This window comes from Phalacrocorax carbo, chromosome 18 (genome assembly GCF_963921805.1).
Source record: "Phalacrocorax carbo chromosome 18, bPhaCar2.1, whole genome shotgun sequence".
NCBI classification, from domain to species: Eukaryota; Metazoa; Chordata; class Aves; order Suliformes; family Phalacrocoracidae; genus Phalacrocorax; species Phalacrocorax carbo.
In genome coordinates, this window is record NC_087530.1 from 12,023,616 (window position 1) to 12,037,084 (window position 13,469).

At 47.2% G+C, this 13,469-nt stretch overlaps 1 protein-coding gene across 21 annotated transcripts in view; it reads left to right on the forward strand.

The window, feature by feature from the left end:
- ZNF618 (zinc finger protein 618) overlaps positions 1-13,469 on the forward strand; it is a 164,978-nt gene that overhangs the window by 78,136 nt on the left and 73,373 nt on the right. For 18 of the 21 annotated variants that reach the window (XM_064468922.1, XM_064468905.1, XM_064468912.1 and 15 more), the window contains 3 exons: positions 5,496-5,752; positions 9,600-9,695; positions 12,366-12,443. In XM_064468922.1, coding sequence (XP_064324992.1) covers positions 5,496-5,752; positions 9,600-9,695; positions 12,366-12,443 — 431 coding nt within the window. The remainder of the gene's footprint in view (positions 1-5,495; positions 5,753-9,599; positions 9,696-12,365; positions 12,444-13,469) is intronic. The other 3 variants (XM_064468918.1, XM_064468913.1, XM_064468927.1) reach the window with 1 other exon arrangement.

Here is a 13,469-nt window from a genome sequence, read left to right on the forward strand (position 1 = left end):
GCCCGGCAGGAGCTCAGAAGATGGGGGCTGATCCCTGTGTTAGCAGGGTGTGAGCTCTGTGCCTTGTGGTCACAGCGTTCAGAGACGTGGTCACCTCATGGTTCGTGCTGGGGAGTACTTCTGCTTCCAGGACCAGGTACTGATATTTGACTTAGATGACATCCTGGAAGCTGTGTGATCCTCTTCTCTTTGTGTGCCCCCACCCAAAACCAGTAAGACCTTCTTCCAGCCTCAGGACCTGCAGAACTGAAAGTTCACTCCGACTCTTACTCGCCCTCTTTCTGACGCCTTTCTGGCTGTTGTCCATCCGCTCTGGCGGTGCTGCAAGCGGGAGAGGAACGGCAGAACCAGGTCTGGGCACACTGGTGCTGGGGCCTGATTTCTTCGATCCAGCCAGCAGCATGTGCTCTGTCACCATGGCTCTCGGGGAATTTCTGGAGCAGTATGTTCTGATCTGTCTTCCATCATTGCTGCCACCGCCTTTCCTCCAAAGCCGTGCAGCCCCAGCAGAGACACTGAGTGAGCTTTCTGAGAGCTCAGACCTGCTCCCAGGAGCGTCAGTGCTGCTCCGCTGGGTGCACTGGCATCCGCAGCAGCAGCCTCTGCAGCCCTGCGCCTGTTGGCCTGGAAAGGGACCCACCTTCATGCCCGAGGAGCTTCCTGGTTGCAGTGTCGAAGCAGATGAGAGATTGAACTGTCACAGGACAGGTGCTGTGCGAGTGATGATTGCTGCGACCCTGTGCTGTTGGGGACCCCTCTCTCTGTCACTGCTAGCAAGAGGCCAGTAAGAGTCAATCCCATTGCCTGTCAGGATCTCGTTTTGTAGGCTTCAGACAAGTGTTCCTGTGTAGTCTGTCCATCAGTCCCTCAGAGGCTGTGGGGATGGAGGTGAGGAAGGTGTTCTCCATGTGCAGGGAAGGCGGGAGGGGTCCATTGCCTTCACCTGCTGTTATCAGCAGCTGGTGATGCCCCTCTTATGCATCATATGAAGCAGAGTCTTCTGGCTTCTCTGTCCCCTGCATAGCACATCCAGAGGAGAAGGAAGGAGGGCTGGGACTGTCTCGCTGTTTAATGACGTTTATTTTAAGGTATTCTGCAAAGCCATAACGTTCCTCTGGACATTGAGCTGGAGAGAATCTACAGTAGAAGTTTGGCTAAAGTTTGACATCAGGCAGTGGCTAAAAAATCTCTGTGAGATAAGAAATGATAAGAGCAACATGAGAACACAGCTCTTCCTTCTTAAGTGAAACAGCAATGGCCATGAAAACGGTAGCTAAAACTGCTCTCAGGTGACGTGGGACTGATTCTAGCCCGGTGCAGGTCAACAGCAGAGCTTGCGGTCAGGGGTGGTGGTCCCTGCATTTTGGCTTGCACAGTCTGGACACCGGGGCCCTTGGTGCTGTGGAACAGGGTCTGGCTCATGCAATAAAACACCCGCACCTCAGGGTGTCAGCAGAGAATGCATGTCCTGGGGCTGCTGTGGCAGAGCGGGGTAGGAGCCGGGTGCGACAAGGGGATGCCGCCAGAGATGCAAGTATCAGCTTTTTATATGTATACATACATATATGGGTGTGTGTGCATATACAAACACACAGATTTTTATTCATATATATATATATATATGTATTTTTATTTTTATAGACCCATGTAATCTGAAGAAAAATCTTAATGCTTATAATTTATTCCCTTTTCACCACCTCGGAGTTCTTTCCCTGGGATCCGAGTGGGACGCGGCTCTGCGCGGATGTCTCCGCTGGGTCACCAGGCAGTGCCTGGCCTCGCACGTGGTGCCGGGGTGCTCGGCGGGGAGCGCTGCGGGGCTGTGGGGTGACTTCTCTGACACGCTCAGTGGGGACATCTGTACCTGTTCTGTAACCTGGGACATCTGCTGGCTGCTGCCTTCACGCCTCCTCAAAAGCGTCCGAAGACAGAGAATGCCTGTTTGTTGTAAAATTGTTGCAGAAGTCCAGTGGTGCTATGGTTTTTTATGGTTTTACTTATTTTGTTTTTGAGAGGATCAGCAGGCTGCTTTCAGGGTTTCTGTACTATGAAATCATGTGGAAGACGGTTGCTAAAATATTTGGGGCTGGTGTCCTTCTGTACAACAAGTACCTGCGCAGGGTTACAACACATGGGAATGTCGGAGGAATAGCATTGCTTTCAATTAGTATTTGCAGGTTTAGGTCCCACCTAAGAGCAGATGGCCCAGCCAGGAAGTTTGCTTGGCAGAGATGGATCCAGAAAGTCAGCGTGTGTGAAGAACAAAGTTTTTGAGGGTCCGTTGGTCTGGTCTAATAATTTATATATTCCTACAGCTTTAGGCCCCCAAGTCTGGCCAGTGCACATCTGTAACCCAGGGCCAGCCAGATACAGATACTCTGGGTTTGAAGGCTTGGAGAGATTTGTTCTCCCTGAGCACACCCTTTGGAAAATGGTTGTTCCAGTGGACCACCATCCGTGCTAATGTTTTGTGCCTCATTTCAGCTGGTTCCAGCTTCCAGCGATGAGCCTGTACTCTGCTCTTCCCTGCCAAATTAAGGAAAGGCAGTATTTTCTCCCCATGAAGATGATAATATGCTGCAATCAAATAATCTCTCAGCCTTCCTTTTGGCATGAAAAACAGATTGAAGTTGTTTGGTCTCGCAAAGTCATAAAGTATCTTTTCCCAGTCTTGAACAATTTCAGTGCCTCTTTTTTTTGAACCATCTCCAGTTTTTCTAATCTAGGTGATTAGATTAATCAACACGGGTGCTCTGTCTGCAGCTCGCTGGCACTGGCTTCACCGCAGCTTCGTACAGGGAGAAAATCACCACCTTGTTCAATCTCAGGCACTTGTATCTGAAAACTGTGTTAGTCCTTCAGGTCAGGGCGTGGGTCTGTGTGGCTGCAGCACGACCTGCCTGCTGGCATCACTGCTGAGCACCGTGGGTGCTGTTCCTGGGTGCACCTGTGTTCCTGGACACTTTGACTGCGCTACAACTGCTTGGCTTGGGCAGAGCCAGCTCACAGAGTGATGGATCTGCTGGTGTTGGCGTCCCTTTCACCGTTGTTGCTCTCTACCCCTCCATGGGTCACCTGTAATTTTTAGCAACAGTGATGTTAAATTTAATTCCAAAGCATTAATAAATCTGCCCCACATCAACCACTTCAGGAGCCCTCTAGAGGTGGAAATACCTCTGCCCAGGAGCAACACACACTGAGGACAGCGTTTTGCCGTACGGCGCACGGCGCGTTGCTCACTTTGTGCCACGTACTGCTGATGCACTGATGCACTGATGTGATGCGATGCAAAGCCAGGTGCCATCCAAAGGTCTCGTACATTCTTACCCAATTTATAATTGTCTCAGAAAGCCATACCCTTAGCCTTACTGCTAGTTGTATTAGCTTTTAATTCCACATCACTTGCCTCCTGCCTTGATTTTTATGTTGTTTTGTCCAGGATTGGCAAGTACAGGTTGCTGTACCACCTATAACTGAGGCATTTTGCCTTCGCTTCAGGTGCAAAGCTGGCTTTCATTGACTCCTTTCACCTTTCTGCCTACCAGTGGAAATTGTACTGGTTTGATTTTGATCTTCCTCCACTTCTGTTTCCCCCCACTCTATTTCTTTTGCCGCCTTTATCAGTGTTTCGCATTTCACACCTTCTTGGTTTGAATGATTTGCAATTAATCCCACCTTTTGTTGACTGCTGAATGTTTTGTACTTTCGCTCCTGGCTGCTGCCTTTCCCTTGGCTGTAGAATGGGTGCTGAGCCATGCCACTGTTGGGTGAGATTGATGGACCTTTTGGACATCCAATAATATTACCATAAAGATCGTCCAGCTTTCAACCACATTTTCTCTGTCTTAATTCATCTTTCTCACTTGTAAAAGCCCTGTATGATTTTGGGAGCATGGGAGGAGTATGTGTGAGGAGGATGAGAATAAGTGGAGAGGCAGGTCAAGGCTAATTCTTGCTGTTTAGGGCCTATTAATTGTACATTTCATTCCATAATGAGAATGAAGGGATGAAAAATAAAATATCTGGCAATATGATGTGACTGACCTATTTTGAAGTAGCAACTACATGTCCGTGTAGGAGGTTGTGCAGTAATTATTGCAGAAGATTGTTCTCTTCGTTCATCCGCTCCTCTCATCTCCATCCTCCCAGGGTTACCCACCAGGTGCGTTCGCCTGCAGTTGCAGTGTTTAGATTTGCCTACCAGCTTCATAAGCCATATCAGAAACCATTGCAGGTGTTAGATTTCTAACATTTTAATTCATATTTTGATGTTCCAAGCAATGGGTTTCCTTCTCTTTTTGCTATTGCATGGTCTAATGACTCTCACCCATAAGTTCAGCCTATTTTTCACTTTATTTTGCCTGTTACTTCTGCTTAAAACGTTTTTAAACACTTTTGGCTGTTCCCAGTGTTTACATGACTCTAAATATGTCACAGTCTTTAAAATCTCTGTTTCTGGGTAGTCTAAGCTATTATATATTTAGTTCTTCTTATTTCTGCACAGACTGAACCAGCAATTATTTTATCTTTGCACCGCATGTTGGAATTTATTAATAACCAGTATCAAAAACAGGGAGCCCATAATGAGTGGTGGGATGGTGCATTTGGAAAAGGAACTACACTGGCTTCTGACCTGGTTCTCGTCTGTCATGCTCAAACTGCCTCTGCCTTTTGCCATCATAACACTTGTTGATGTTATTTTACAGTTTTGGCATGTCCAAGTTTTTTTCATTTTCTTAAGGGGTTTTGAATATTTATTTGTTTGGATTGATTTCTCCCATGAATTTCTCTTCCCAAGATGAAACACATACTATTTCCTTAATCTGTTTCTAAAAATACTGGACCCCTCGTTTCTTCCCTCTACTTTTCCCCATCCACCGCACTTTCTCTGTCATTTTTGATGCTTGTATCTGTCCATAATATAGTCTCCCTAAATATCACTATACTACAGATCATCACCTTTGATCATCACTGTATATGTTAAATAAGGCCATACGAATACTGTAGGATGGTAGGTTGCTTTGAAGTGTTAAAAGAAAGGATGTGATGGTAGGCTAACGCACGGAGGAGTGCACAAGAGTGGAGACAGCTCCAAATTAAAAATGTCAGGAAGACACTGTGGCTTTTGTTTTGCGTGTGTGGACTAGTCTCAGCCTAATGCTTGATGTCAGGACTGCTGGAGTTGTGCCCCTGGCCTGCTAGGAACCAGGCGAAGTTCTGTGCTCTTGTTTAGTGGTCACGGTCCAGTTATAAACATATAACTGCTACTATTGTTTGTGATTATTGAGGTTATTTTCATTCCTAGCAAGTGGTTTTATTACTTTTGTCTGGTTAATTTTTAAGTACTTACCATATACGGCAGACATACACACCTACCCAAACTTAATTTTAATAAAGTGCGTTAAAAGAAAGTACCTTTAACTATGTCCTGGTGATGAGAAAGTGAGTGCTTGACAATGAGGTTTCATGTTTTCTCCTCTTTTCCCCCCATTCAGGGAGTGTTTGAAGAGGAGCCCGCGGAGCCCGAAAGCAGAGGGCTCCGATTCGGTGACGTCTCAGTCCTCACCCAGTGAAGAGGCTGGAATGATGACTGAGGTGAAGGTGAAAACAGAGGTACCAGATGACTATATCGAAGAGGTGATCTGGCAGGATGACACCAAAGATTCCAAGAAGAACATAAAGGATGGGCCAGGAGATGTGCCCGCGGAGATCTGCGTGGTCATAGGCGGGGTCCGCAACCAGCAGACGCTCGGTAAGCTGTGGGATGACGCACCCCATTGTTCGGTTCCCTGAATCCATGATGTTGGGGAGGGGAAAGAAGTTCCAGAGAGCTGGTCATGGAAGCTTGGCTCTGCCGGAGGGACCAGAGCCAAGGTGTACTTCAATCTCAGGGTCCTGGCTAAGGAATATTGACCTTCTTTAACTTTTGCTATCTGTTTGTATCTTGTCACCCGTAAAGACTCAACCCAGATCAGGGTAAATGTAAGAGAAAGCTTATTACTTTCTTTCGATGTGTTAAATGACTTGCCCATCAGTCCTGTGGGAAATTCATGGTGAACCCAGGACTGGTGGTAGGTGTGTTGGGCATGGATGAGGAGGCAATCAGGAGAAAAGCCTGAGAAAAAGCTGAAATGCTTTGAGGAAAGTTGCTTTGGGGGAAGTGGCTGCTTTCTATGAATAATTAGATTTAGCCCCAAAACAGGTTTTACAGGTTGCTGTTTGTTTGTTTTTCTGATCACTAGTAACATTGTGGGAAGAAGTTTGACTTTTGGCTGGCTGTGGCGTGCCACTTCCAAAATAGTACTTCCTATCCACACCCCACCTTGAGCCGTGATGAGAAGAAGGTTTTCCTGTTTTTCCTGTGAAATCAGACTGTCCGCTCCTCCCAATCCATGGCAGAGGGCTTTCTGCCGGACCCTGGAGAGGCACTGCTCTCGCTGAAGAGACCTCTCTGTTGGTCCTGACATGGAGCAGGTCCCAGCAGAGACTTTTGAGAGCCAAAGGCAGTTGCTTATATAAAGAAGAAAGAGCAGATGGACCCTGTTACCTTCGAGGGACTCAGGAAAATGTGAATTTGAGCTGCCCAGCACTGCTGCTGGGATTGGTTTGTCTTGTAGGGAGAGAGGAAAGAGGTATTGATGGTAGATTTTCTCTTGGTTGTTGCTTGATCATTGTCCATGCTGTTGGAAGAAACCCCAGAGGGTGTCATCAGCTGGCAGCTGTTTTGGCAGCATCGTTGTCTTGCCTGTCCTTGCTCCCCCAGGAGGACAGCGCTAAGAACAGCAGGGTGGGAGGTCACTGCTGTTTATACAGGGTCAAAACATCTAGGGAAAGCCTAAGAAGTCCGTAACTGTTTCTGACTTAAAATTTGGAGGAAATATTCTGAGTTCCCTCAAAGCTCTTGAGAGGTTGATCACTGCATGGGCAACCCTGAAATGTGGAGGTGACCCTGGCATCCCAGGAGGGATGGGTGGAGAGACTGCTGCTGGTCGGAGGAATTAGGAGCTTCTGTTTCAGCCATGGTCACCAGCCCTTGATGAAAGCATCTGCAGATCGGGTGTCTGCCATGCAGGACCCTCTTCTCTCCAAGGCTTCTTGCTGGGCGGCAGCAGCTGTTCTGCAGATGATGTCCCCTGAGTTGACTCTATGGTTGTGCAAAGTGGGGAACAGGCTTTTGCTGTTGGCTAACTTGGATGTACGCCATCATGTCGTACCTGTGGAGAGCACTGGGGACAGGCCGGGCTGAGGGGGGACGCTATTCAGCGTGTAGGCACCATGGGGAGAGGGACAGAGAGTTAACAGTTACTAGTTAACAAGTGGTGGTTGAAAGCCGTAGAAAGTAAACTGGAGAACTTCTCTCTGGAAGGGTCTTTTCAAATGAAATGTGCATCATATTTGTTATTTTATAGCCTCGCGCTGGGTTTCTTTAAAGGCAACTTGGTCCTGAGGCGATTGGCAGTTGGCGGCCGATTCCTTTGTGAAAAGAGCCCTGTAAGTGCCCCTATTCATCCACCATTCACATAACTCTTGTTTGTTGGGGAGGTGGCTCTGAATAACTTTTCTGTTTGGCCACCAAATACTGTGCTCTGTGTGGACTGACCATGGTGCCCAGATATCAGTTCCTTGTGGTTTCTTGAACTGGCTCCCAGTCAATTCTTCTGGTCCCCTCCATCCCCCCACAGAAACCACAGACAGGCACTATTTCCCTCGCTCCAGACATCTGTGTAACTCGCACAAGAAACGTCCCGTGGCGGCTGCTTCACTGGCAATTTCGGCTGCTGCTCTGGAACAGCCCAGGACTGTGAACAGCTGAAGGCGCCGGTGGCTCCTACCCCCGGAGCAAAGGCTTCGGGCTCCCTGCTGCTGCTCACTGGTACTTCCAGGAGTTTTTGTCCCTGAAGCCTTTCTCGTGACGTGATCTGGTAGCCCTGTATCTAAATCACTTCAGCTGTGCAGAAAAGCAAGGCTTTGGTAGGATTTTAGTCACCTTCATCAGGGAAGCTGAGATTGGAGGTGTCAAAAATGGTTATTTTTTATAGTAATTCATGATGCAGGATGAAGCGCTGAATCAGAATTAAATGAATCGCTCTCTTTCACTTGGAAATGCTGACCCCAGACTGTCTCCTTTCATGGTGTGCTGGGAATGGTCAGTTAAATGGGGGATGTGTTGTCTGAGCTGGGGCCACAGTGCTGAAGGCTTCAGGGCACGCGTGGCTCCGAGTGGCAGACAGTTTTCCTGCAGGGCTCGGCTTTGGGACTTGGCTGAAATGCACATTAGAAGATTTATTCTTTTCTGAGTCACACATCTCCTGCAGGAGCATGCTATATTCTTATTTTCAGTTGTTACTTGGAGCAATTTATGACAGGGATTCCCAGATCAGTTGCTGCTATTCGCTTGTAGTGTTTTCATCAAATCAGGCCTCGTGTGTGCTGCCTCCTGTTTGGTTACACATTCCCATGTCTCTCCCTGCACTTTGGACTACTCCAGACTGTTTCCATCGGTTTGGAGCAGCTCAAACCCCACCATGGGTGAAAGCGGACGCAGCAGAGCGGTATGCTTGGTGGCAGTGGCTGAAGTCCCGCAGCTGAAGGGCCAGCGCTAATGTTTGTGGGTTTGGACCATCTCCTTTTCATCTGCTTTTCCACAGAAGTCTTGCAAGCCCTGTGGGGTCCCACTTCGGGCATCCCAAGCAGAGAAAGCCAGCGGGGAGGTTGGCTGCGTCCCTGTGTCTGGCCAGCAGCAGACTGATACTGCTGCTGTCAATCCCGCTCGCCTCCCCATCCACCGACCAGTACCTCCCCGCGGTACCACCGGCTCTCCCTGCCTCATAGGTCGTGTGTTTCTCACCCGGGACAGCTCTGAGATGCAATATTTCCTGTTCTTTTCTTCTTTTTTCTTGCTAGCTTCACATGCTGGCCTTGGGCCAGGGTCATTTGAAGAGCTCCAACACATTAACATTTCTCAGATCAGGGGTGTCAGGGCAAAAAGGCAGAGAAGTCCACCGTGAAGACATCTAGAAAGGAGAGGAAAAGAAAATGGCACTTGCGTTGTAAATCAAGAGAAAGTGGGAGAGACTATTTGTCTGAGGTGGATAATTTTCTAATGTTGGGAATACCATCAGGTCAGTATTTGTGTTTTGGAGGACAGAGTTATCTGTGAGTTGATCAGAAGTTTTGTACAGGACTATTTAAGCACTCAGTCTGGTCTGTGCTTTACAAGAAACACTTTGGAGAGGATTTTTGAGGTAATGCATTAAATCAGAAATGTTTCTGAGACAAAATAAAGAGTGAATCCTTCTGCTCTGAGACTATCGGTGTAACACGCACGTGCTTGATGCATGCCCTGATGCTGATGTCTCAGCTGCTGGGCTGCTCAGCACGCGTAATTCGAGACCACTTTGTATTCTCCCTAGTTATACCAAATCAAATAGAGCTGCAGAAGCCTTAAGAAACTCTGTGTGACCTCTGACATCTTGTTACCAAGCCACAGGGACAGATGAGTCTTGGGGAATTTTTAATAGGCTTCAGCCATCATTATTCTTTGGAAATGCATCCACTTTAAGGGCTCTTTTCTGATTTTTTTTTTTTGCACAATTTAGATGGAAAAGCAGTGGAATGTGGCTCTCCCGTTGGATATACACGAAATCGATATTCAGGGACCTGGATTTTTGACCATGCATTGAGATACACGTCCGGTATGTGATGGAAGGGTGTGAAAGTCTAACAAGGGATCAGGGAGCGAGGGAAAGCTCTGGATGGAATGGGTGCGTTGCCCATATTCCAGCTGCGAGGCTCAGGAAAAGCTTGGCAAAACTGAATGCACCAACTAACCAAAACCCTTCCCCATCTCCCCTCCTGCTACAAACAGCTGTAACCTGCATGACACAGCCTGGTGGGGACAAAGTGTGAGACAAACCGTGACCACGGTGGCAGTGTCCAAGGCAGCATGGGCACGATCTTTGTAAGGCCTTAACACGTAGCGATGTCTTTTCTTTTTTTCCATTTCATCTTTCCTCCACCCTAATAACACATCTATTGTGGCAAGTCACGCCTCCTTTCTCTGATATGAGGATCTGTGCCTTGGCTGCCCAAATCACAGTGTGCTGAGTACACAGTTGTGGCTGTTGAGCTGTCTTGGTGCCTACGGGGCTGCAGACCTGTAAAGCACCTCCCTTACACCTTCCACAAACTCAGTGCCCTGCTGGGGCAGTGCTGTCCCGTCCAGGTGTAGGAGGTGGGTAGAGGTACCGCTCCTCGAAGAACATGACTCCAGCCTTTCCCGGGTTGCACTTGAGAGCAGGGTCCCTCAGCACATGCGCACAAAAGCACTGGTCCCTCTCCTGCCTTCGGCCGCTGCCCTTGCTTTCCAGGCACAGCCCCTTGCATGAGGGCTGCAGCACTGGGTTGGTTTCGTGCTGGGGAGGAACGGCACCACACAGTTACTTGTACAGGTTATACTCTTCTTGAAGAACTTCTGCCCAACCAAATGCGCTTATGTGCTATAGACTGTCTCCAGAGGAAGGGGGAAATATAAGAAAAACAGGACACAGAGCCCCTCGCTGTTTTTCCTCTGTTCCCAGTGCTCTGTTTCGGGGTGTGGGTGGGTGTCAGTCGCATTGTGCTGTTGGTGCAGCTGAAGCTCAGCTGTTGCAGTTAGTGGCTGGTAGGGCCCGAGCGACGCTGAGTGCGCTCGTCTTCTGGCGGTGCTGCTTTGGGCCTCCAGCTGGAATAGTTTTCAGGAAAGAATTTTGGAGGCTGGCGATGAATATAATCAGTCCTTGAGCATGGAAAATGAGGGCTGGCAGATGCTGCCGAGTTGCTGATACCCAGGATTTCACTTAGAAAAGCCGGTGTGGAGTGACCATGTGATGACTGTCCCATATATGTCTATCTCTATATAAAATACAACTAGCTGCTATAATTAAAAGGCTAAGGAGCAGGCCAGACAAAGTCAACTGACTAGAATCTCAGTATTTTAGAGTATTTTTATCAGATGTGTACTCTTGTGTATCGGACTGTAGCGAATTTCCTCTTTCAGCATCAATGACAAAGTAGCCTCCCGAGCTCAAAAGACAGTCCCAAGTGGTGCTAACAGTGATGGACAGGGGGTTCAGCGCTGTTATGAACTGGAAGGAGGGTTGTTCTCTTCCCAAGCTGTAAGCAGTAGGGCATGGGAAGGGAACAAAGAACACGGGCATAGCGTGTTCAGAAAACTTGGTTAATTTTGTTCCGGGAAAGAGCGCACTTGGAGTAGCACTAGGTAAGTATTGCTGTAAACTGATGCTTGGGAATATTTATTTGCATGTGTGTGAGTGTTTTGTTCTTGTCTGTGGCTCGTTCCTGAGTATTACTGTTTTGCAGAGTCAGGAAAAGATTGTTTCAAGGTTGCGTGAGGAAGCGTCCATGGAAATTAAATACGTTTACCCAAAATAATATTCAGCCCTTCTTTCTCCCCCATCCTCTTCCAGTAAGTGCTGCTCTCGCCCTGCTGAAGAGCACAGATAGGATCATCGCTTAGCTGCTGATGGACAGCTAAGAAATGCAATACGTTTTGCAAGCGAGAGCTTGAAAGGTGAATTTATAGCCCGTTCACCAAGCTGGAGTGGGGGAAAAAAGGGTTGAATCAACTTAAATAACAAATCTAGGGAAATTTCTGTCTGCCTGTCCAATAAACAGAAGAGGCTAAATTCATTGCATAATTTCGTCATTACAAATGATTCTCCCAGCTCTGTTTCTCTGGTTTCATTTCAAATGACTGTTAGCAGATGTGTGTTTTCTGGAATTAGAGACACAAATTGAGAAGAGAGACTACTGTGGTCATGTGCTTTTCCTTAAAAAGGTCAAAAGTTCTATTTGTATCTATTTGGTTTCCTCTGGGTGGATATTTACCAAATCTCTGTGGGTTTCTTGAGAAATTTGTACATTGTTCATTACTTGAGAAATTTTGAAAACTCCTCGTCTCAAGATAACATATTGCCTTCTTTTTCCAGTTGAAAAGCTTTTTTTCCCATATACGAGGAACTTACTGAAAAGTAATTCAAGGTTATTTCTGTCCATAGGAAATATTAGTCATTATTATAAAATTATAAGTCAGGCTATTTTGAGAGCGGCTCTTTCATGTTAGCAAAGTTATAAAGATATACTGAAAATGTGAGTTCAGGGTAATATGCCAAGGAATCTTAAATAAGGCTGAAAAATGAATGGAGCCTGGGATAGTGATTTCCTGCATTTATCTCCATGAACCCTCCAAAAATTACTTCGCTGCAAACTGCATTCCTTTGTCCCCAGGTTACGGATAAGCGTGTGGTGAGGCTGTTTTTCGTGATCTCGTGTGGTGATGTGTACTTTTCTGTCTTGTTTTTCAGGGTCTTACGAGTGTGGAATATGTGGGAAGAAATACAAGTACTACAACTGTTTCCAGACCCACGTGCGAGCACATAGAGGTATCTCACTCCTGCTCAAATCTTTGGGAATTCGGGGGTAACATTCAGGTGCAGGGAGTATTTTCGGGAAGACCTTGAAGATGCTCTGCTGCTTCTCCGTCCGTCACTAATTGTTCTTTGGGGTGGCCTATTCATAGGATAAACTTTGGGGCTGTCTAAGCTTTGTGGCTCTCTATTCCAGCAGTATTTCATCGCAGGTCAGGAGCAGCTCTTGCGCTCGGTGCAGTATTTACTGCACAGGGCTCTCTGGGGGCATCGCTGTCTGGTGGGAGAGCTGCAAATCAAAGTTTCTCCTGGCAGATTCCACATGCCAGCACTGCGGGGCTGCCGCTGCGGGGCGGGCGTTTCCCCGAGGGGCTCCGCGCTCCTGCCCGGCGGGGTGTTTTAGTCCATCCCTGTTAAGTCAGGATGGGAGGATGTCAGGTCAGATGTTGGCATTCCTATAGTGCTGTATTTTTACGTTTAAAACAAAATGATACTTGAACTCACGCCCGTACCCCTGCTGTCAGCTGAGGTCACTTTCCAAACGTATTGTTTATTTATTTATTGAAATATCTTGCGCTTAGTCAGGAGTGACTGTATTTGAATTTTCTGGAAGTCTGGACAATTTGATGCTGCTTAACTGCAGAAATGTGGAAGTTCTGCTTGGTGTTTTGTACAGTTAGCCTAGTTTGTATCATTTGGAGAGGTACGTATCTGAAATAGGAGAATGACAGGGACTTGAAACTAGCTCATGAGCCTTTCAGCGGTTTTATTTTCTTTCACCTGATTTGAGCACTGAAGTCTGTGTGTCAGACTTGTAGGAGCATCTGCTTTAGTCCCTCATTTGTAACGAGCAGCATCAGCACATGTGGTCTTCAGTAAAACGACTGACTGGAATGTCTAAAGGACCAAAACGAAACTCCCAGCGAAAAGCCTGAAAATTCAGGAATAGCGAAGGCTAATGCAGTATTAAATTTTAAATGTGTAAACTCTCAGAAGTCAGCGAATGCACAGCTCAAAAGTGAACCTGCATCTGTAACTTCT